Genomic DNA, 24,252 nt, shown 5'->3' on the forward strand with positions numbered 1-24,252 from the left:
CCAATGTTTCTTCTTAAATGTGAGTATCTTCAGCAGCTCTCCTGAGAAGTTTTGCTAAAGAAGCTGTTTTTGAAGGAGTTAATGGCAAGGGAAAATTATTCCCTATAAAGTTCTGTACAAGGATCATTTACTCCCATTATTGCAATAAGCAATGGCATTCTCCTGATACCAAACCAAAAGTGTTTACTATTGCTAAAAATCTCTGAGCTCTATTTCAATTATTTTATCTTGGGTATATCACTATTAAAAACAATTTTTCCACTGTACAGGACATTTCTTAGGGCTGTGACAAGAGAAAGCACTTTTCAGCACACAGATACAAAAGCAATTTCTTCTGCAGCTGTACTGGCTTCAAAGCATTATTTAAAAGTTGGGACCTTAAATGTCCCATTTATTTGAAATTTCCTATTTATTTCACTTTCAGACAATGCCTACTGCTGCAGCTAACAAAAGGGAGAATTAATTCAAAACCATGGGCTTAGTGATTCGCAAATATGGTTGCTGAATCCTGGAACATATACTGTGTTACTGTTAATTACCTTCCACGATATTTTAAAATCTGAAGCTATTGTTGGATGAGGTTTGTGGATAAATCCTTTGGAGAAAAAAAAAGCATGAATAACAGCTTCTTTCTGCATTCTCAGCCTCCAGGATTGGATTGTGAGAATGCTGAAAGTTACACTGATTGAATTTTTTTCTGAAATGATGTTATGAAACTACCAGCTTTGCTCAGATGTTCATTTCAGTTGAGGAATTGCTATAATACGTGCAGTTTAAGAACAATTAAAATAAGACAGACTCAGTACCAGTATAATAGTTTTTGCACAGTCCTTGATGTCAGTTTTACAATACAAATTTTTAGCAGACTTCACTACTGGTATAAAATCACTCCTTCAAATTGATAAATCCTTAGCTAGGTAGAGCTGTAATCAGTTTCCCACAAGCAGAAAAGGCAAGGGGAGAACTATGCAAAAAAGTGTCCAACCTGGATCCAAAGAGCCAACTGGAAACAAAAGGTTTGTCAGTTCCCAGGGCACCTCTTACTGTGCTTTCATTTGCACCATGGAGCAGTCTCAGAGCGTGCCATCTGGTGGTGTTTTGTTGTTGGTTTGGTTTTTTTTATGAATGAGAGAAACTAAAGGGGTACACTCTAAACTGGTAGTGGGTGTTCAGCCTGTGGGACTAGCCTGGAGCTAGTCCAAAATCCATGAGTTCAGCACCAGCTGTTTTGCTCTACAGATCTGCTCCTGTCGCCCTATCCTTCCTGCCGACACAGATACTGCCAAAATGCCACCTGTACTGTGGCGCTTACTGCTTGCGAAAGCATTCCGTTCCCTTCTGGTTAACCTGGTGCTGAGAGTGTCACCAGTTCATTTCTCCTCTGAGTAACAATCACAACTTTGCACAAGTACCTGTTGCAATCAGACTGCTTTTTGCTTGAGCAACTAGTTGGGCTTGACTATTCGGGAGGTTACAGTCCCAACAGCCTTGCCCTTGGCAGTTCCCAAAAAGCTTCTAAGTTTCTGTGAAAGTTTACTGACAAGTTTGCCAAGCCTTCAGTCACATTCTTCTACGTTTTTGTTTCCACTTCTGCCTACCCTTGCTACTGCTGGGGTTGAAATCTTTGCCAAACCTCCCAGGTTAGCACATTTCCCTCTTTGTACCATCCCAGTTAGAAAATGTTGTCGCATGGCAACACAATGCAAAGCATTCATTTAGTTACACAGAACAGTCTAGCTAAAGGCCATTTCAGCCACACACAGATTCATTTTTGTGGAGAAGAGAAGAGAAAAAGAAAGGGAAAACATTCACAGATCCCAGAACCCTTCTTTATTTGGAAGAATGGCTTTAAATGAAGTCAAGCAGTATCTTGTTTTATCATTCATTTATTTAGCAAAGAAAGGAATGAATTCAAATACCCCACACAATGAACACATATCTATTCCCTGATATCAAGATGCAGATTTGCTTGTGAACAATTTTAAATGAATCTGTTTTCTTACTATTGAAGTCATCTTGTACTGTGCATGGATTTGTGCAGAAGCAATATATTTTGGGCTCAATCCTGTAAACACATTAAAATAAGTAACTTGTTACATCCATACCACTGAACTCGGTGTGGTTACTTATGTGATGAGTAAAATCATACTCAAGAGCCTAGCTTTTGCCAATCTAAATTTAGGCATCCAAATGACAATTAGAAGCGTATCTCTCTAGGCTCACTGTAGTGTTGGTGGAGAGACACAAGCCCTCGCCTGGACGTAACTCCGCCCATCTAAGGATGTTCTCCCAGACGAGACACAGAGGGTGCTGGTGGCAGCTACAGTCAGAAATCGGCCAGATGCCTCAAGCAGAGCAAGATAAGCTTGGACCAAACTGTTTACAGAACTGATCTCATACAGCAAAGCCATTATGCATACAATTAACTTTAGGAATCTGCTTATGTTGCGCTGATTTTAATAAAACTGGTCCCACATTTAAAGAAGTGAATATATTCATTCTATAATTATGAGGAAAAAAATATTGAAGCATTTATTCCTATTAACATTTTTGTTGCATCTGGGACCTCTTACTTTCTTTTCTGGTTTGAACAGCCATATGGTCTGATGCTCCGAGAACCTTCTTCACTTAACATAAGTGCTTTGGTAGCTCTTGATTTGTACATTGACGTGGTGTTTTCCCAGAGGTTGCTGTGGAGCTCTGGTAGAGCTAACTAAATGCACAGTGTCCTACACCCATCTGAGACTTTAATCAGTACTGCTTAATAGCCTGGAAATCAAAGCCATTTAAGCCCCATTCTTTCTCCCACTCTCTTATGAAAATCCTAATCCTAGTCAAAAATCTCTTGATTAGTTTTAGCCAAACAACACTGCTCCAACAGCAGGTGACTGCAAACGGCTGGAAAAGCTTCCACATAAAGTAACTTTAAATGACCATAAAGGTCATCAGACTCAAATCAAGCACAGGATAAATCTGCAAGCACAGGAGTCCATTTGGTAAGCAACTGAGGAACGTACGCTATGTATCAGACACAAAAATAAGCCCAAAATGTGTACTCAAGCACAATTCTACTTTGAGTTATCCAATGAAAGTATATACGGTACAGGATCCGACTGGCAATCCTGCTTCCACCTCACTCCATGTAGCAGGGCTACACAGAAACAGCTTTACTCAGAGAATTTTGATCTATCTGCCGAAATGTTTGCATTCAAAATAGAGAAACATTTTCAAATTTATGCAATCAGTGCAAAAGTGGTTTAGTAATATTAACTATTGGCATCAGAGGTAATACAATTATTTATCCAGAAAAGATCACTTTATCCAAGCAAAAGGATAAGGGGTATTTAAGCATGGCATTTAATAGGCAAGGGAGTTGATTTTCCCTTTTCAAGAACAGAACAATGCTGTAAGAACCAAATTTTACCCTTGCGCAAATTTGAGAGCTCTATCGGCTTAAACAAGATTTGCAGGCAAATGCCCACTTTGTTACATTTTTGGCAAAAGAAAAATAAGAGTTTTCATGGAGAAATCTGCTTTTCACCACAATGTGTGTAGCCTATTTTAGAAAAAATGCTAAATAAAGTAAATTGAAAATTAATAGAGATTGCACTTTGCTTTGCTCCATGTATTAGGAAAAGCTGTATTAAACTACCTGGGCAGCTGTGTAGAACTCAGAAGGTGAAAATACGGATATAGGTGGTGCATCTGGGGTCCTCTAAAATTACCTAAGACACAAATATCTAATGGCTTTAAAACCTGTTGTCTCAGAATCTAGCTTGACAAGGAGATCTTGTCATCAATTTTTTCTCACTGAAGTGCTGTGAAATTTCCATGTTTACCCTACTGCTTTAGATAGAGGTTTGAATATACCTCTGTCTGCGATTTAGAACAAGGTAATTTAGGAAGCTAAATGACAAAAAAAAAAAATTCTAAAGAAACACGTTTTTGACAAGTTGGCATGGTGTTTAAATGACATCACATGGGAGCTGCTCAAAGATCTGGAACACCTGAAATACTCCTTTGGGAGATGGAAGTGTGAGCAGACTGAGCATCTGCTAAATGTACTTCTACCTATGATCATGCAGACTTAACCTAGGGTATTATTACTGCATATATATAACATGTATCTAACATATGTACCTATCCGTGAAAAGAATGGAAAATAGATCACTGTAAAGATAGGTGTGCCTCAAACTACTGAAGAGTTAAAAAAAAAGCTAATTTCAGATAATTTTAATTAAAAAAGGTTAAAATAAAAATACATAGTTCAAATATTTTCAAGATACTAGTCTCATAACTAATAGTCTAAATACAAAATCCATAAGCCAGACTAATGTGCTCTTAGTACAGGGGCAGAGAGGAACAGTGTTGTGCATATGTGCATGTGCTGCTTTTTCTTGGCAGTGGCAGCAATATAGGTTTTATTTTCTTTATCTTATTTAAATGTAAAATTTTATCTTTTGGCATGAACAGAGTGATGCAGACACTGGACTGGTTATGATTTGGCGAGCTTTTTCCCCCTCTATCTGTTTCACTGAATTTTCTTGCAGAGAAAATTTCCTCTTACCCAAGGCAATCAGCTAATTTCTTCCTGGAAAACCAAATCTAATGTACAGTAAAAAAAAATCACAAATTATAGAGAACTAGTATTATACTTTCTGGAGATTAACTGGTGTGAGGGTGGGGTGCTTTCTTTTGGCTGAGTTAGTAACAGGGAGAACTATTCAGCTGGAAAAAATAGGCAGCTGATCTTAATTATTTTCATAGACAATAAATGTGCATTCATTTTACTGCACAGCTTTTCAAAGACCACTTCCTTTGCATTTTTTTCAATTTACTGCAGAACAGAGATAGGAAGCATAGTGCTACATTCAGATCTATCCCCATTCAAAAATGTTGCTCATTGCCGTCATTAGATACAGTGTTTACCCTTGCTATGTAAGTGGCTGGACCACCAAAGTGGTGCTCAAATGCAGTCTCACATGATCAGTGTTTCCTGGTACTTTTTGCCTTTTTTGTACGTAGTTGTGAATCATTATAATCTGCACGTGTTTTTCTCTATTTGTTTATCATAGCATAACCTAATGATCAAGGGTTCTAAACACAGAATGGAAACATTTCCACTCTGCTTCTCCTTGCATACCTTCCTGGTATTCTGGTGCGATGATCTTTGCATCTAGCATGCTCAAAAACCTGAAAACCCAATTCTTTAATCCTTAATATTCACTTTTAATTTCTTTTCACAAGCTTCTGAGAATAGCAAATGCTGCCTTACTACTAAGTACTCTGGAAAATCTGGCCCAAATCCCTGCCCTTTTCTTTTTAGTTATACATCTGGAATTTCAGATACAAAAATAACAATGTCATGAATGTGAGTGAAGACAGACAGAACAAAAAAAAAAATGGTATAAAAATGCTTTGTTTCCTCACCTGCCACTACAAAAGGAATTAAAACTGATAACTTAAAACCCAAACAGTATTTTAAATATTTACATCATTGAAGTCCAACAAGATAATCACTTAAAACACCATAAGAATGTTCCTCTAGGGGCTGACTAGCGTGGGTCAGACACGGCAGCAAGATGAGACAACGCTTTGCAAACACATCTGCGTTTTCTGAGCCAGCTTTGTTTGTCAGACACGTGCATATAAAGTAAAAGCCGGAAAGAGAAAAGCAGATCTATGATTATGCCTACATACCCCCGAGAGCCTCAGATGGCACACAAAACGCGGTGCAGTCGTAGCTTTCCATGACCAGCCTGACGGCGAGTGCTACAGCAGAGAGACGGGCGGGTTCCCATATGCGCGCACCAGGGAGAGGAAGCCTGTGGGATGCCACGACTCGTGCAAGCCCACACGCTGCAGCAAGGCTGGTTTACTAACGACACGCAGAAAAACCTTCCAGTGTGCCTCTCCTATCTGCCCTCCTCCCTCGGCCTCCCTGCGGAACATGCCCTTCCACACTCTCCCAAAAATTAAACCAAACTAGGTGAAGGCTTTATGTGACTGGGCTTGGCTCGCAACTGGAAACCACCAACCCTGTAGCTTTCTGGGTTAATTACAGGACTGTATCCCTTGGTACGGCCTTAGTCTCTGCACTCTGAACAGCTGAACTGCAGCTGGAGTGATTTGCAGCCCAGGAAGATCAGCCCTACAGAGCCCCGAGCTGCCGCAGAGCATCGCTAAACCACCACGTTTCTTCTTGTCGTTGTTCCCAGCACCCTGCGAGCTCTTTTTGGTGGTGTGAGCTTCAGGAGACTGCACAGAGGGCTCTGTGGCTAACAGCAGAGCTCCTTTTTCAAACCTCATGGAAATAAAAGACAGTGCCTAAAAAGAAAATTAGATTTGTACTCCTGGGGCAGCTTTAAGGGGTAACATTATTATTTTTTTTAAAGCTCAGGAATTACTTAGTCACTTGTTAGAGAAATCTGACTGGAATTTTATGAAACTGAGCGAAGCGATGCAATCCTCACGAGTGGTCCAGTGACACCGAGGGGCTATAGCGGCACCCGACACTGAAGGCCAACCTTGTACTCTGCAAAGAAAACATCATGTCACAAACAAGTGTTTTGGGCTTTTGGCAGCAATGGGACATTGATGGCTTGGATCGTGCTCGAAATGTCTCTGAACTTCATCTCTGAAGCCTCAATCACATGAGCAGTCAAGTAGCACAGGCCTTGGGGACTGGGGAGTTACAGGAGGCCAGAAAATACACAAGCCCATTAGTACTCATCATAATTATTGAAATCTGTAAAATAGGTATTAGAATAAGTCTTTGCAGTAAGATGTGGATTGAAGTATTTGTTTCTCTCCTCCAGAATCAGGTTGTTTTTGTTAAATGCCTGGGGGGGGAAAAAAAAGAGATAAGAAAATGGGAAGGACAGAAGAAAGGTAGCCACTAACTGCTCTTTTACCAAGGCAATTTTTGTGGCAAATATCTGTGTATAGTAAGTCAGTCAAAAATGCATTGAGAAATACCTGCACATTTACAAAAACTTGCATTTGCATGTATCTGCTTACATAATAACATTCCTACAAAAACAATGCTACTCAGTAAAGTAAAGCCAGGCACTTTCCCCCCAATATTATAAAACTAATTTTATGATTAAAAATACTTTTTAATTACACATATTCAGTTCTTCCTATTAGAATGATTCACTCATCTTTTTACTGAATAAGAATTATTTTCTCTTTACTGCATTAATTCCTTGATTTTCAAATGCAATATGTAGGAGAAATGTCTGAAGGTATTAAGAGTGTAAATCCTGTTTTTTTAAAAGTGATATGGGTATTTAGAGTATGACTTTTCAAAGGTTTTTTTTTGTTTCTGTAGCTATCCAGAGAGATGATTAGTGGAATTTGCAAAAGCTTTAAATTAGGTACATATTCCACCGCTGATTACAAAATCTAGACTTTTCTTGCTGTTTTTAATGAAATTCTTTAAAATGTCTTTAATTAGAAAGAAAAATGCAGAAATTAAAAACTGGATTATCCAGGTAGGATTTAAGAAAAATCCTCACTTACAAAAAGCTTTGTAGCTGCATGAATAAACTGTGTAATCTGAAGATACTGAACTAGGTATTTTCAGAATGCTCATCCTTCCTTAATTCAGTGGATCTGAAAAGCAGAGCTATTCTAAAAGGTTGTAAAAAGGAAATAGCTCTTTGGGAACAATGATCATATGATATAGATATATGCCAGACTCTCAGCTAATGTAAATCTGTACTGCTCACTTACAGAATATTTTGGGTATGGACACTAGCTGAGAGTCTGACGCAGAATATATTCACCAGATACATCTCCTGTATAAAGACACAGTGCAGGAAGATGAACAGTGCCCTTGACACCATATCATTGGAGCCAAAGGATTATCTTCAATATATGTCATGATGATTGTTAATGGCCCTATATACTTCTTGAACAAGCCACTAGGAAACACAATTAGGAAAAAAAACCCACAAAACAAAACGTGAGTGGTCTGTTTTTTGCCAGGAAAGGCTGGTGCTGTATAAATTATACATACACGCAAAATCTAACTTCCTGTATAGCAGGGATTGACAAAGGAAAGGATCTGTAATTACAATACCTCAAGTGAAATCTATTTTTGTCATTAACAATCAGCATAATTTGAGACCAAATGCCACTGCAGAAAACTAGCAAGTAGAATTCTTTTGATACAGCAGAACTGTTGTCTAGGACCATATACGTTGTGCATTATAGAGCTCCCAACCCACTTCTCACCTTGATGGCTTCTACAGAATCATATTTGTCCAGTTTGTTGATATGGTTGGTAATGCTGGTATTTAGAGGAGCTGGTGACACCGGATGGATGACAGTTGCGTCATGGGACTGTTGTTGATATCGTTGACAATAAGTGTAAACAAGCAGGGTAAGAAGGCAACCAAGTATTGAGCTACTTAATCCCACTGCGATCATGTGAAACATGTTGAACTCTGCAGAGTGGAGAGCAGGCGACAATCTTATTTTTAAGGAAGTAGCAATAAAAGCTTCAACTTGGGGAAAAATGTAGACAAGCACTTGATTCAAATAAGGATAAGGGAAATTTCATGTGTTTCCCAGAAACATCCCAATTGCAATGGTTTATCCCTACAGTAGCAAATGCATTGTACTTCCCTGAAGGGATCATTGTAAGAATCTTAGATACTCATACATCTCTGTAAGTATTAAGACTGAGATTTTTGGAAGATGCTTAAACAAGTTCAGAACCCAAATAACAGATGAATGAATTGCATTTTGTATGTTTGAATAGTTCAGCAAAATTTTTCTTCAGACTGTATAACAAAGCATTGTTACATACAAATTATGTATATAATGTACATACATAGCTTTTTTTCAGTGAACTACAGTATCACTTCCTCTGGTGTTCTAGTTCTTTCTCTTACACATAGTGACTTGTGGCAGAACTAACAAAATCCTGGTATCTTTGAATCACAATCCTGCTTTCCCTAAAATGTTTTCCGTATCCCCTTTATTTGGTGCATGTCCCAGAAGCAGTGGCATACATTTTTTCCATCCCCTGCTTTGGTTCTTGCTGGGTCTCACTGTTTCTGTATCTTTGATATATGGCCAATTTGTTCCCTTCTCCAGCCTTCAAGAATTTTTTCTATATGTAAGGGGGGGGGGGGGCGGGGGAAGAAATGGTAGCGTTTTAGGGGAAAATGGGAAGGGGAGAGAGACTCCTTAAAGCTGTGTGCTTTTAACTATAGCAGCCAGAGAGTGCAAAGTCAACGACTCAGAACCCAGCACTCTCCTGTCTGCTCTGCCCTTCAAAGATACTATGGGATCAGATGACGGGAAACCCTCTCCACCTATGCAAGGATTAAAACTGAGAGGAAGCTCATTGCTGCATGAAACCGTAGAAGGGTATCTAAAGCACAATCATCCCCTGATGTTGCTGAGCAGAGATATCAGGTCAGATGTGGTACCAGTAGGATTAGCTTGAAATAAAAAAATTACACTGCTTTTCATTGTTATTTCAAACTGGACCTGTGTTTTTTGATTAGGAAAGAAGTATCAGTGAGAAGCTCATGTTGGAAACTTCATCTTAACATTACTGAAAATTTGTTTGTGGTTGCCTAAAGGCACAAATGAAAGATTTTAAACTGAAAGACTGGCACCAGTCTGAAAAACATCTGTTAGACCTTTTTCACCGTAATACAGAAAAATGGGCCAGCACATGGGTCCCATTTTTTGCAAATGCCTAAGGTAGGACCTTTACATGCCTACTGGGTATTTAGAAACACAAACTAATATTTAGGTTACTGCCCCAATATATAAACTATCAATGAAATATCCTTCTACACTTTTATGAGAGTTTCCCACTGTTGCAGAACTTGGCAAAATGTTTTCAGAGTACCACTACTAATTAGAAAAAAATCAAATTACATTATCCTGGCTCCCATAACAAGTTACCATGCACACTAGTACCCTTGCATAACCCCTGTGTTTTCATTGTCCCTTATTAGGTTAAAAATGCAGCTTATCTGTGCATGGAAGAATGCTAGAACTGGCCAGAGCTATTACCATGACGACACAGACTAAGCGTGATAGCTGAGCACAAAAAAATGCTCATTTTTCCTTTTTCTTCTTCTTCTTTTTGTTCGGGTTTTTTTAAACAATTTTCTCTTTCAAGATTTGTTTTGCTAGCATCAGGACTCTCTGGAATGGAACTTTTTTATTTACTTTTTAGTTTTGTCTTCAGCAGCGAAGCTGAAAATGAGTCCCAGATACAGTGTGAGCTATTAAATGGGTTAGCAGGCTGGCTTTCTGCTATTTATTTGGAGTCCCAAAGAGGTTTGTGAAATTATTATCCTGAAAAAGGTGGAGCAACTTTACAAATTCTGACCTACTGATAACTAGCTTATAATAGGAATTTCTTTTTGAGACAAGGGTGACTGCCATACTGAAAAAGAAGAAAATACAAACAACCAGTAATACATGTTCTTGTCTCAAAGGTCAGCAATGGCAGATAGATATTTAATGAGAAATCTTGTAGTAACTACATCTCTTCTTCTGTACAAGTGTAAATAATGAGAATGCGGCATTTAGACAGTAGAATAAGACTAAGAGAGTGCAAAAGGTGAAACAAAGGCAAAAAATAGAGAATCAATATTTCAGCAATTAATACACATCTAGAGCTGAAAAGCTTACCGCCACATCGTTTTTCTTCTATGCTGCTGGATCGTGCCACTGATATTTCTAGAAAAATAAATAAACCACTTATGCCAAGGAGAAAAAATATTACAGAAAACTACTAGTTTGATTAACACAGTAAGGATTTAAAAATTCATTCTACTACATTCACTCCAAATCCAAAATAAAAAAGACTTTGACTAAGTGGTAGAATTAACAAAAAGGTCCCATGACATCTTCAGGTTCCTTAGTTTCCCAAGCAAAAGCAGCAAGATGTTTTTAATTCTTGCCTCAAAACATCTGTGGAATTAAAAAGATGAAGTGCACACAAAAACATTCTTTGTGGAGTTTAAGCATGTTGAGAAAGTGTTGATTTTCTGAATAGTAAAATTAATGAGAGTTTAATTATCTTGTGTTCAAATGGGCTCATTACTTCTTGAAGTCACATCGAGCACTAATGTGAAAAGAGGGAATTTACAAATCTTCAAAAAAGATGACTGCCAATTTCATGGGTCTCAGTTGTAAACTAATAAAATGTAATTCCAGACTGTCTCCTTACCATTTTGACTTTGGAAACATTCTCAATAAATATTGAATAAAAGCTATTGGCAATCAAGTTTTCTCGCTCTTTCCTTCAGGACCATGGCTTCTGTGAAGGGAAGTCCTGCCTTACAAATCTCTTGAACCTCTCCGAAAGGGTCAATGATCATGTGGATATGGGTGGGGTAACTCTCACAGTCGACCTGGATTTCAAAAAAGCTTTTAAGTTCTTTGTCAAAGGCTTTCCAAGCAACAAATGAGATGAGGGAAAAGATAGAAAACAGGGTAGTACTATATGCCCAGTTCTTACAATGGAGGAAGGCTACCACTTCTGCAGGGACCTAGGCTTTTCAGCAAAGAGCTAGAAAAGCTGGAAGCAAATGCGGTTTTGAAGTTTGCTGATGATACAAAGTTAAGGTAGCACGGACAAGGGCACGCTGTGAAGAGCTGCAGAAGGACCTTACAAAACTAGGGAATAAAATAACATATGAAACAGAATATAGATCAGTATAAAGTGATACATACAGTGGAAAGCAATCCTAGCTTCACGTATAAAATGATAGGCTGTGAGCTGACCATTACTATTCATGAGTGAGACCAGGGGGTTATGACAAAGTGTTCCATGAAAATATCAGCTCAGTGTTCAGATGTAATCAAAAAGGCAAACCAAATGCTAGGTACTACCAAGAAGGCAATAGTGAATAGGACAGGGTATCAGCATCATGGCGTTTTACAAATCTATGTGTTGTCCACACCATGAACACTGCATGCAGCTCTGGTTTTCCCATCTAAGGATGTCTCTAGTAGAACTAAAAAACAGACCAGAGAAGGGCAGCAATGATGGCCACAGCTATGCAATAGCTTCTGTATGAGGAATTAACAGAGTAGGTTCTCCACTTTGCCGCTTCATCCACATGCAGCTACTGCTAAAAGGATAATTTTTTACCTTTCTTCACATGCTAAATCAATACTAACTATTTTCTAAACGAGAAAGTATCAAACCTGATAGAACAGCACTCTCACAGAGAGTTAAAGGCTGAGAGCATACTTTGTCTGGTGGAGGCCATTAATTCACAATCCAAACAAAAAGCAGAAAAAAATGTACCAGAAAACCATAAAGCTCTGCAAGGTAATGTTGGTAAGGACTAACTCTGGAAACACAGCAGCAGCAATGATGAGGAGGAGTTGTTTTTGCACTCTGCCAGAATCACTCTATATACTAAGTTCTGTAGAGGAACAGAACTAAGGTAAGCAGGAGGAGGAGGAGACAACATGAGGGTGGACATGCCAGCACACTAGCTGAGGAAAGGAGGGAGGTGAATTAGAAAAAGAAAGAGAAGGAGGGAGGGAGGGAGAGAACTCTGAGTCAGAGGACCTGGAGGAGTGAAAGCGAGCTGAGCGATCCCAAGAAAGCAAGCTAGTTTGCCTAAGGTGAGCGTAATGGGCATGACCTTATCTGCTTTGATATGGGTAATTTGAGGAGGAGTGGCAAACAAACCGGAAGGGCGAGAGAAGAGGTGGCTCATTTCAGATTCTGAAAATGCCTACTTTCCAAAACAAGATGTAGAGCTTATATTGGATTAAGCAGGGGATTCACAGAATGTGAATATTAACGGAGCTGCTTCAAAAGCCTGAGAAAAAGGGGAAAATACAATGTGGGAGTTTTTGCTTTCACACTGACATTTTTCACATTGGTTTTGGAGGAAAAAGTAGTATTTGGGAGTTAAAGCATTATGCACCATCCATAAAAAGTGTTTAAATTTGTTGATTTATTTGTTATATTTTACTATATTGTATTGCATAGTCACGGAAAAAAAAGGTTGCTGCACTGAGTAAACATAATTACATTTCAAATGATACATTAAAATGTAAATTTCTCTGTGAATAGACTGCTAGCTTTTTTTAATGTACACAGGCGGAAAGATGACTGTTAACAGCAATACAATGTGGCCACCCATACTGTTGTGTGGATTTAAATGACTGCTGTGATTTAAAAAAAAAAAAAGAAAAGAAAAAAAAGAGTACAGTCATGAGTTTCGACAAATGCTATAGAATAATGCATGACGTGACTATCCATCAGGTACTTAGCGGTCATGGGGGAGATAAGAACCTGAGGCACAGTTAATACTATTTACCTTTCTAAGCAGTTATTAATTTAAGGGACTCTGTGAAATGATTTCCAGATTAACAACCACAGCACCCACTTTTGTCTATGCAAACCACAAAACCTAGAGGAATGTTTCTCTAATAACCCCAAAGTCTCAAAAACACTTAAATTAAAGTAAAAACCAAACTATTTCTCCTAGCTGTCTGTAGTCATCCCTGCACCCTGGTACCAAATAGGACGGGAGGGACCTGCAGAATGCTTTGACAGTGACTAACCAAAGTCCCAGGCGGTGACAGTAGGGACAGCTCCGCAGCACTCAGTGCCATGAGGCAGATTTTCGTGAAGACACCGGATCTAGCAACATCAACTCTACATAGTAGACCAACACGCTTTGGCTGACAAAAGGCAAGTTCTGTTCCAGCTCTCGGCTCTGCACAGTGCAGCCTGGGACAGCACTATGCCTCGCTCCTGAAATGTTGAGAGATTTCGCTAATCCTTCAAGTCGCAGGCTGATCTCACCTGGTATAAAGTTGGAGTCCAAAGCACAGGCTCGGCTCTCCGTGGTGTTGCCCGTGCACTGGCTGCCCACGGGAAACAAAATGATGCACTGACGAACGCGGAACTGGAAGCCAGACGAGTCGCAGTCGGACCACTCGGACCACTCGGACCAGCTGTCTGCAACAGGCAGAGAGGGACACACACACATATGCTGCAATTAAAAGCTTCAAGTACACCGAGTGAGAGAGAAATAGCCCATATTTCTGAATTATGACAGAAGGCCTCATCCCCAGCTACCACCAACTAGCAGAGGACAGCTCTTTCATTACAATAAAACAAAGGCAGTTCGGCTTTGGCAAAAGTCTCTGAAATGCAGAGTGTGATGGTAAATTTGTCGCAGACATATTACGGCTTTGGCTTCTGCCATGGCCTTTGTGTGTGGAAGTGAGAAGCCGGAGGGATTCTGCGGTGGTGACTGAAAGAGTGATTGCTGTGGAGTTAATTCCAGTCTAGGTCGTTAGGGTGGACAATGACACTGTCTTTTTTTTATGTACCTGACAAGTAGCAATGAGAGCCATAAGAGTATGTATTCCAGGTCTGAAACAGGATGTTTATTTAACCATAAAAATAGTAGTATCTTGCAGATACTTTTTTTTTTTTTTGCTTTTGTTATTTCAGGTCCATTTCTTTGCTGTACATAGAAGAGATGTCATCAAGTATTCTCACCTTCTCTTCCCCATTCGGTTCACTATCAGCTTCTATTGTTTCTCTATATTTCTTCCTCTGCCTATGTAGTTTTGATTAAGACATTTTTATTTCATGCCTGTGTGATCTCAGAATACTTCCCTTAAATGAAGTGAATTGATCTCATTCCCATGACGTGCTGTGAGTTTACTGAGCTCAGCTTTCTTACAATTCAAGCACAAGTGTTGCCTTCACAGGAGTCTTCCGAGTTTGGCAAGTATAGTAAAGACAGAGCTCAATTAAACTTCCTTCTTTCTTCTGTCAGCTTTCCCACTGAGATATAGGTTTTATGGTTTTGATATGGAATAAACAGTGCTACTATCCCAAACCAAGTTTGTTTCTACTTCAAAATTTTAATTGATTTTATGCCAACATGAAACAAATTTAAAAATTTCATTTTGCTTCAAATAAAAAAGTATATATTAACCTAATTTTGTTTCAAGTTAGATTAAAGAACATTAAAATTTGTGAAAGATTTGGAAAATTCATAAAGCTTTTGTACACTTTTTGTGAATCAGGTGGAAAGTCAGGCAAGCCTTCTACTGTTTTGGGCCCCTTTCAATACATTGTATAAATCCAGCATACAAGGTTCACATTTACTCATTACTTTCCCCTTGGCCATAGAGGGAAAAGTTAAAACTCTCAGTCATCTAAAATTTAACAGATTCTGGCAGGAATATTTGAGATTGCAGTCTTGAAAAACATCAAGCAATAGATGCTCTCCATGACAGTGTTGGACATTCACTTCCTAACCAATAGCATGGTAAAAAGAAATGGATGGAGGAGACTGACATAACTTTAGCACAGAGAATCTCAAGCAGTGGTCCTGGGACCATTTCAAGACAGTAGAAGAGTGCTGGTTAGAGACAGCAGTAATCAGTCCTAGCAGTCTGTGGTTCAGATGCACACCATCACTTGTGGAGTTGTTCATAAAATAGATTTACCCAGCAGCTCAAGTAAGAACCTGAATATTGATATTTATGAACAATTAGCAACTGTCTGGACGCGGCCTCCTTTGAACAACAGGGCAAATACCTTGACACAAGCAGCTGACGTCGAACAGTAGGATCTTGTTACTGTGAGGAGCAAGAATACTCAGCTCTGTCCTTCGGCTCTTCTGTTTCCTAGGAGAGGTCCTGGGAGGGCCTCATTTGCAGACTGGGTAGTAGGAGCATGGAGGCAGATGACATAATGTAGTTGGATCCTAATTCAGGGGGGTAGGAGAGCTGAGGTGGGAGTCAAGCAAATGGACAGGCTTCTTCCTGCTTATATAGTGTGGCACATCCAGGAGCTGCTGTTGTCACTGCCAGTGTCAGCTGCTGGACCTAAGTAAACTAAGTACATGGATCCTTACCTTAAATATTTAGTAACAATAAAGCCCTGCTCATTCAAGTTTAAAGGAATGCTGCTCATTACAAATCTTGGCCCAGTTCTCATCGCTGGCAGAGAGCATGCTTAAGCCAGAGCCAATACTCTCGCCTAATCCTAGTATAATTGGGATATATGCAGCAGCTGCCAAAATGCTCATGAGCATCCTAAATGCAGCTTGTTGGCTGGTGCACTCTGCAGTCCCATCTTGTCCAATGTACTTCTGGCCCATCAGGTTCCTTGCTGAAGGGGCTACATCCCGTGATAAAATAGGAACCCCAGAGTATGCGTAGATCATGCTAGGTCACATACTGGTGACTGGGCAAGGCTACTGTTTCAGCCTGCCATTTAGGGATCCTATAAAAGACACTATGTGCATCGGGACCTTCCCACATATGCAACACAGGACATCTCCCTCCCATCTTGAATCCCACGGTGCAGCCCAGGCACTACAGAACAGGTAGTCAGTGGGTCTGGTGCCATGCTGATCAGCTCCATCTGGCACACAGAATCACAGAAGAGGAGAGAAGGGACATCAGTGTAAGTGTGAGAGGGATGGACAACCCTGCAACGGTGGATCCTGGTACCAAACCTGTGTTTTGAGGAGTGCCACTGCTGGGAGCTCAGAGAGTCACACAGAAGTAAGGCACCCAAGACTGACAGATGTATCGTTTCAAATTGTCAGACCTGCTGTTTGTGGAGTCACTATCTCTGCCATCGCAGAGATGCTGAACCCATAGCTTTTGCACGCACTTCTACAGATTCAGTTATTCTGCCTCATCCCTTTGATTTCTTTACCTTCAAAGTATCTGAGGCTCTCTTGCACCTCAGGCAGGCTCCTCTGAACTTGCTCCTCAGTTCTTTGCAAAAGTCATGAGAATGGAAAAGAGAGGGTGGACTGGAGAGGTGTTTAATCTGGAACTGCTTTTCACCTCTAACACGGCAAGGCTTACTCAGATGTCATGTCTTCTTCCTACAGAGTCTTGGCTGGCTTTTGAAGCCAGGTTAAGTCCAAGCAGCTCCTGAAAGATCCCTTGGTGAAGAAGGCACCTCAGAAAGATCAGGCCACCAGTCTTTAAGATTATAAATTTATTTCATGCAGAACTACACCATCATTTCTAAATGCTAAACTGCTTTATCCATTATTTGCATATGTGAGTTAGCAATTCAAGGACAGAATATATTTTCTCCTCTTACAGCAGCAGTAAATACCTTAGGTATAAAATACTGTTTTATTCAGCACACTACAGACACCGTTGCAACCAATTACACTTACTAATAAGCAGCCTATAAACCACTACCGATCAACAGTGCAGCACTTCCATTCATATTAACATGATTGCATTTGGATAAATTAAAAGAAAAAACACAAACACAGTGATATAGCTTTTAAAATGACAGATGAGAAAAACTGATGTATTTTGCAGACACAAGTCTGTTACTTTCTTTTAAGTGCATACTTGCATACTTTCAGTTGGATTTGCCATTAAGCCTCCATATCCTCAAGAAATCCTCAGTATCAGGATTTCAGAAATTTTAGTTTTCTGCTAGCTTTGTTTGGCCAAAAAAAGGTACTATTTCAAATGCCAAGAAATCTTTGCTCTTTTCACAACTTAAGAAACGTTATAAATAATTTCCATTTTTGCATATGCATTTCTGTGTTGGTTGGTTGTTCTTAGATTCCAAGCGTCACCACTATTCCCTTCCTATATTAAACATGTCACTCAAGCAGTGAATGTCACCAATGGTACTTCCAGATCTGCACAAGGAAGAACCACTGGCCTCATGATCCTCACCACAAGAAAAATGGCTCTGCAGGGATGCAGGAGTCTGTCCAAACTTGACATGTGTAGCACTGCAGTTATTTCTGTCCCATACTAATGTGAAGTAAGAGCAGTAAAAAAAAGTTTTGAAACCTACATCATAAACATGAGGCAAGGGCCATTCTCACAGCTAATTGATGATGTGCTGTTTCAAAAACCTATGGCAAATTTTCAGTGACATTGAAATATTAATAAAACATCACAGAATGTGAGAAATACACTTCAATCTGAAATTTTATTGCTTTATAAAGGTTTTCACTTTCTTGAACCAAAATGAAACCAACCTCCTCCTCCTCCACCCCCCATCTACTCCAAAATTTGGGTAACAAGCAGGCCAAAATAAGATGGAAGAGATTATTTATAAATGTTTGCAAACTGTCATTTCTAGAAAAATGGTGGTAGAAAATAAATGCGCAACAAGAGAAATAGCTACAATACTAGCACAATGAACACGCCAGTTCTGACCTTTTAAAGATGCCTTAAGGATCCCAAGGCAGCTATGTAACTTCTACATACAAATGTACACTATTTGTCTTGAAAAATCAAATCACCAACTGATTTCTATGCTTGGGGTTTTTTTAAACACAATACAGAGTGTTGCATCTGCTTTAATTTTGACAAAGTAGGTACTTTTATTCTGCTGCAAGACATGCAGTCCCTAGAAAAGGAAATTAAATTGTAGTTCAGCACAGGTAATAGGATCTATAAATTCAAACTCATGGGGCTTGTGTCTTCACGTGCACAGCCTCATCATATCAGCCGAAAACTTTTGCTATGAAGTCTAGGAACTCTAAGTGAAGCAAGTAATACAATGTGGCATCAGAGCTGCTTATTTCCTTTTGCTGTGCCCTGTAATCCATTAATCAGCAATAAATGAAAACAAATTTTCCTACTGGCTTTTCACTAATGAATTTATCTGGTTTTATGTGGTTTTACTCTCTGCTTCTCACTTAAATTCCATGAAAAAAATTAGTTTCCTTTAATATGGGTCAAAAGGCAGAGTCAAAGTTACAGAAAAAATCATGATCCATAATATCATACAACTAGCAGGAGTGCTGAGACATTTCATTTACTAAGTACTCCACAGTCATTTAAAAAGATGAAGTCTCTGCTCCTTAACATCTGAAGTTGAAGAAGGTATTTTACAAAGAGCATTAAGGTTTGCTCTGTGTTTTATATGAAAACAGGGCAAACATCTACTTGAAGGACCTTGTGATAACACATGTTGAATATTAACCTCAGCAATTTGCTTGCTGTGAATGTTTAGTGTTATAACAAATGCAGTTCTTTGAGATATTGTTATTAAAAGTCTCCCAGGTCGTTTGCACGATCCGCTTGAAATATTATACAATTTTAGTTTATCCAGACCCGGAACCTGGTAACTTAAATTTTAATTTTTAAAGGGGGAGGGAGGAGGTGGTGTCCTGTAGGCTATATCCTGCTATTACTTGACTTACTGTGATTGTAGCACGTAAGAGCTGATTGTGCACTCAATAAGGGAGAGAAATGATTTGCTCCTAAATAATAGATCAAGGAGCATTATGTTGCCTAACTGTGAATGGCTTATTCTATGGCACATAAACAACAAAGCTGCATGGGCTGATTTGCCATACCTGGACATGGCTGTGTGTTGCAGAGTGCTTCTTCAGTGTGCAATCCAAGGCAGATATCTCCTCCATATGCTGGTGCTGGGTTTGTGCAGGAGCGGGTTCTCATATAATGCCCTCCTCCACAAGTTGCCGAGCACTTTGACCACGATGACCAACAAGACCAACCTCCATCCACTGAAAAGACACAAAATATCACATTGTTCCAAGTTAATGTGTGACATGACATAATCCAACCCAAATCTTTCTCATATTCTGTGGATCTAATTCATGGCCTACTGAAATTATTGGACATTTTTAGGTGCCATTGAACATAGGCCCACAAATTTAATCTTACCACAATGCAATTTAATTTACTTATTTTAAAAGCCCCTGGTATACTGGGAAGCCTAACAAAGTTACTCATCCATATAAGACACTTTCAGTGAGTACCATAATATCTTTAAGGCCAAAACTTTTTTCTTTTTCTTTTCCTTTCCTTTTCTCACTTGTGAGGAAATAAAATACCAAAGCTTGTTTAGCAGAAGCATTATAAGATCAAACTAATTTTTTATTCATAAAATAAAACTTAGCCCAATAATATCAACAGAGAGATGGAGGAATCCAGATTTTGCTTCACAACCCAGGTGAGATTGCCCTAACCCTACAATCCATTTCAGTTGCTCTAACACAGTTGTAGGGTTTGATGGGCCAGTATAACGTTACAATCTTAATGCAGCTCTAGCATCGATGCCAGCAGCAGAACAATGGCAGTAGTTCAAAAAAGCAACAGATAAATGACAAAAAGGAGTTGCCTCTTAAAGTTTCAAACACAAGTTGTTGAAGAATATTTTTTTTTTCCCCATTAGTATTTACTAATTCAAGTATGTCAAACTGTTCTCCAGTCTGAGTTTTCACAAGGCTCCTCTGAAATGTAGGCTGGATTTCATGGGATTTGTCAGCCCATTTGTCAGATGGCTTTTGACACATGGCCACTAGACAGGCTTCTAATGAAAGTTCACCTCATTGCCTGCACCGGACTGGCTCCTTTGCAGCCTCTGTTCTTCAAGCTACTGCTCCAGGATGTATTTCTGGCATTTATGGCCATATTGCAGCCCATCTGCCAAAGGCTTCCTATCTGCAGCCACACGACAAAGATGTACTTCTCCCAGGGACAGCATTCCCTCTGCAAAGAATCTCAGTATTTTGTTCATTTCTCTTTCAATTTTTTTGGGGGGGATAAAAAGCAACAAAAACCTAAACTTTCAAAATTTTCATATCCTACAAAAAATGAATTTCTTTTCAAACTTCTATTTAAAGTGTTATCGCTTGCTTTCTTAATACTTAAGTAAGGAAATGATTTACCATGTCTGCAACTGATTAAAAGAAACAGTGTGTAATTCAACAGACACTAATAGATGAGACCCTAAGTACAATAAAGGCAATGTGCCAGTAAGGTTTTGTTTTATGACAGGGCCCTAAACTGAGCAGAAGTTTCGCCTTTTTTTCTCCCATCACTCACAGCAGCAGTGGGCATTTTACCACACAAGACAGAAACTCATTATTGCCTGCTTTTAAAAATACTAGGTAAGTACACATTTTCTTCACACAATTTTTACAGTGCGCTCCTTTAAGACATTCCTTGTAAGACCTTACTTCATGGTTTGCTGAAACAATTGATTGTCACTGAAGTCTCCAAAACATCCATCCAGCATTTCACAATGACTCTTTTTGATCCTTTCTGTTCAATTAATCAAACAGTCTTTCAAGGAGCAAACCAGTTTCTACTGTTTTATTGAAATGCTATTCTATAATTATCTCTTACCAAAAAAAAGAGGTTCCAAATCTGAACGAAATTAGCTTACAATGAAAATATCTGTGCAGTATTTGCATTTAAATTCTCTCTTAGATGGAGATGTAGATCATTAAAAAAATATTCATTTTGTTTTGGTAGCATTGTATATCACAAAAGTACTTGGTGAGTCGAGTAGAATGGTTTCTATACAAAGGCTGCAACAGTGAGAAAATGAGCCAGGAGAATGTGGTTATTTTGATATTAAAACCTATACATGCATTTTTGCATGTAATTTCAGATACAGCGTACCGTCAGGTTCTTAATTGCTAATCAAACAGGTAATTTGCTAGTGCATACCTAAGTCTATTAACTAATCCTGTAAGTGAAGTTGTTGAATATATAACATTTTATTCTCTGCATTGTTTGCAACATTATCCTATAAATCAAGAAAGCATGGAGTTGACACTTCCTTGCTAAGAACAACAGTTATAAAATCTTTTGCAAGTAATGTATCAGGCCTCTGAATAGCCTGACTGGACAGACAGGACTCATGGAATCTAGTACTATATTCCAAGTATGTCATTTAAATAAATTATTTCCATTATTAAGGAATTGAATGATTGCTACATTTTTTCCAGCATATATTTATCAGCCAAATCATCTAGCTATACAGATGTATGAGAGAGTTTTATAACACGTATCATAAATAAATACTGCATCTCGGTAGAGTGCTTGACTTGTTCTCTTATTCATATAGTGACTGGAAAACAATTATGTCTTTTTGCCTGAGATAACTCTGTAACATATACGCAAGCTCATACCTAAGAAAGCCACAGGTTATTCGTCTTCAGTGCAGGTGAAATATACTGTGCAATTTTATAACAATTTCAAGACATGGTATCTTTTATTACTAGCTCAAATGAATAATCAGAAGCATTTCTGCTGCAGTGTATAGACCTCCATGAAACAGAATGACAGCCTGAGACTGCCTAGACAGAAGATAAATTGTCTGCAAACATTACCTGTGGCTTGTTCACTGTAATGGAAACAGTGACCCCCAACACTCTCTACTTATTTTTCAATGGACCAGAGTGAGAATTACAAATGCACATGCCTTTGAAACTGCCATCTGCCATCTATCTATAGGTGGCTGAGAACAGAGACCGATGTGACATCCAAGAATGTCACCATGTTCCACAACTGCAGTGATCATGACTGTATTATAAGACTTCGGATGTAAAGGGAGAAGTGAGTCTGGGGAAGATGGGAAAGGACAGACATAATATAATAGACAATGTCAGATTTGATCATGGTTGAGCCGGACAGTGCAATTATAACTTTTTCTTAGCGACTATTTACTGACAGGCTGCCATCCTAAATCTCTAGGCCTTTCAACGACTATCATAACTACCTCTTTTATTTGTCCCCAGAACTTTCCCTTCTCAGCAACAGAGGATGATAAAGCATCATCATGGTTAAATAAGATCAAAGGAGTGGGTATTTACTGCTTGAGTTTTTACAAGACCTAAATAGAGCTCTGTGGTTTCTTTCATCTTTCTTTAAAGTTGCTTAGCAACACAGCACCATCTTTTTTTTTTTTCTTTTCTTTTTTCCTTTTGTCATGGAGTCCTTAATGTTATTTCTGCTTCTTATAGGAGGAAAAATACACAGCTGCAAGGAAAGTTCCAGTCACTACAGTCTCTTTACATACCAGTTTTGTAGAGCTGTTGCACAAAAGAAAGTCGTTAAAGCAGTTCCACAATGACAGATACAAAGACTCTTTACGTTTTCTGACAATTACTGAGGTTGGTCTCTTTTGGAAGAAGGCACCCTTCAGCTAGCAGGGTGCTCTCAAACAATGCTCTTTCCTTTGTTGTAAAGCAAACAACTTTTTGCCTACTGGCTGTTGTTGTGGTTAATAAATCTTTCTTCGCTATAATGAAAAAAAAAAAAACATAGGGAAGAGGACGTACTAGGGAGAAACAGTGTGCAGAAACGGGATCTCCTGGGGACATGACAAAACATCCATACTACTGAAGAATTTCCAAGAGACAATTAAGTAAACTGGATACCCTGCTATGCACTTTGGGTTTTACAAGTGGAAGGAAGTGTGGGCAGACACACTGACCTCACCTGCTTTCATGAGAACACAGATAGGATTGCAGGCTCTTTCATAGACTGTCTGGTCTCATTTCAAATTTAAACAACCAAAAAAAAAAAAAATTGGGTTTTTTTGGTGTATGCCTTTAGGTTTATAACTTTTCATGTTCATCTTTTTGAAAGTGTAGCAAAAGAGAATAAAAAATGCTGAGAGGTCAGTCTTTTCTATATGCATGAAGGAGTATAAATAGAGGGGCAGTAGTCCTTTGCACCCACAGAAATGCAGATGGTGTGCTTCCCAGTGGCTGAGTAAAAGTTAAATCCGGGGGCACTGCGTGTTGGGCAGCCTACAGACCCAAGAGAGTACTGCTCCCTTCCAGGCACCTGGGGATCATCCCATTCCACATCACTTAGTCTACTGCTTTTTCCTAATGCTGTGGGATATTGCTGCATGTTTCAGTGTGGGAAAGAGCAATTTTTACATCATAGTTTGCAAAGGCGAAGTCTTGTTTCTGTGATGCTACAGATACCTTTTATTCATAAAAGCAATGCTGGATGAAACAGTCAGTCAACATAGTGCAGTGCAGAAACACAGAAGGCAAACGAATGCTTCTAAGGAAAGTACAACAAAATCTAAGGATCAACTCGGGTTTAAGTCTGTAACTGAGACTCTTAAGTTAGAAAAGCAACCGTTGCTTCCAAAGGGCAGTTCAGTCCTCTCCTCACTGGCTACAGGGGCAGCCTAGAGAGATCAATGCATGTGGAGAGATGGGCTTCAGCAGCCTCAGAGTCAAGCTTTATTGGATCGGAGTTATTTTTTCCCCCTGATTTAAGAAGTTACTGCAGGATAAATTTTGTCTGTTCCTTTAAATATATTCCTGTTTCCTTGTGGCCAAGTATGACTGCAAGGAAAAAAAAAAAAAAAAAAGGAGAAAAAAAAAGCAATAATGAAGGAAAAAACAACAAGCAATAACTGGCTTTACGGGATGCATAAATAACTTAAACAGTCTTTCAGGGAGTTTTGTATATCTGAAACTC

The 24,252-nt window shown here is 39.0% G+C and overlaps 1 protein-coding gene across 1 annotated transcript in view; it reads right to left on the reverse strand.

Annotated features, from left to right (window-relative positions):
• Window positions 1-1,829: 1,829 nt before the first annotated feature.
• Window positions 1,830-24,252, reverse strand: part of SEMA5A (semaphorin 5A) — a 261,292-nt gene continuing 238,869 nt past the window's right edge. The window contains exons 18-22 of the mRNA XM_050891819.1: window positions 19,347-19,517; window positions 13,820-13,975; window positions 10,672-10,719; window positions 8,242-8,453; window positions 1,830-6,842 (exon numbers count right to left, since the gene is read on the reverse strand). Of these exons, the coding sequence (XP_050747776.1) occupies window positions 6,723-6,842; window positions 8,242-8,453; window positions 10,672-10,719; window positions 13,820-13,975; window positions 19,347-19,517 (707 nt within the window). The 3' untranslated portion in view covers window positions 1,830-6,722. The remainder of the gene's footprint in view (window positions 6,843-8,241; window positions 8,454-10,671; window positions 10,720-13,819; window positions 13,976-19,346; window positions 19,518-24,252) is intronic.

Source organism: Gymnogyps californianus, chromosome 2 (genome assembly GCF_018139145.2).
Source record: "Gymnogyps californianus isolate 813 chromosome 2, ASM1813914v2, whole genome shotgun sequence".
Taxonomy (NCBI): domain Eukaryota; kingdom Metazoa; phylum Chordata; class Aves; order Accipitriformes; family Cathartidae; genus Gymnogyps; species Gymnogyps californianus.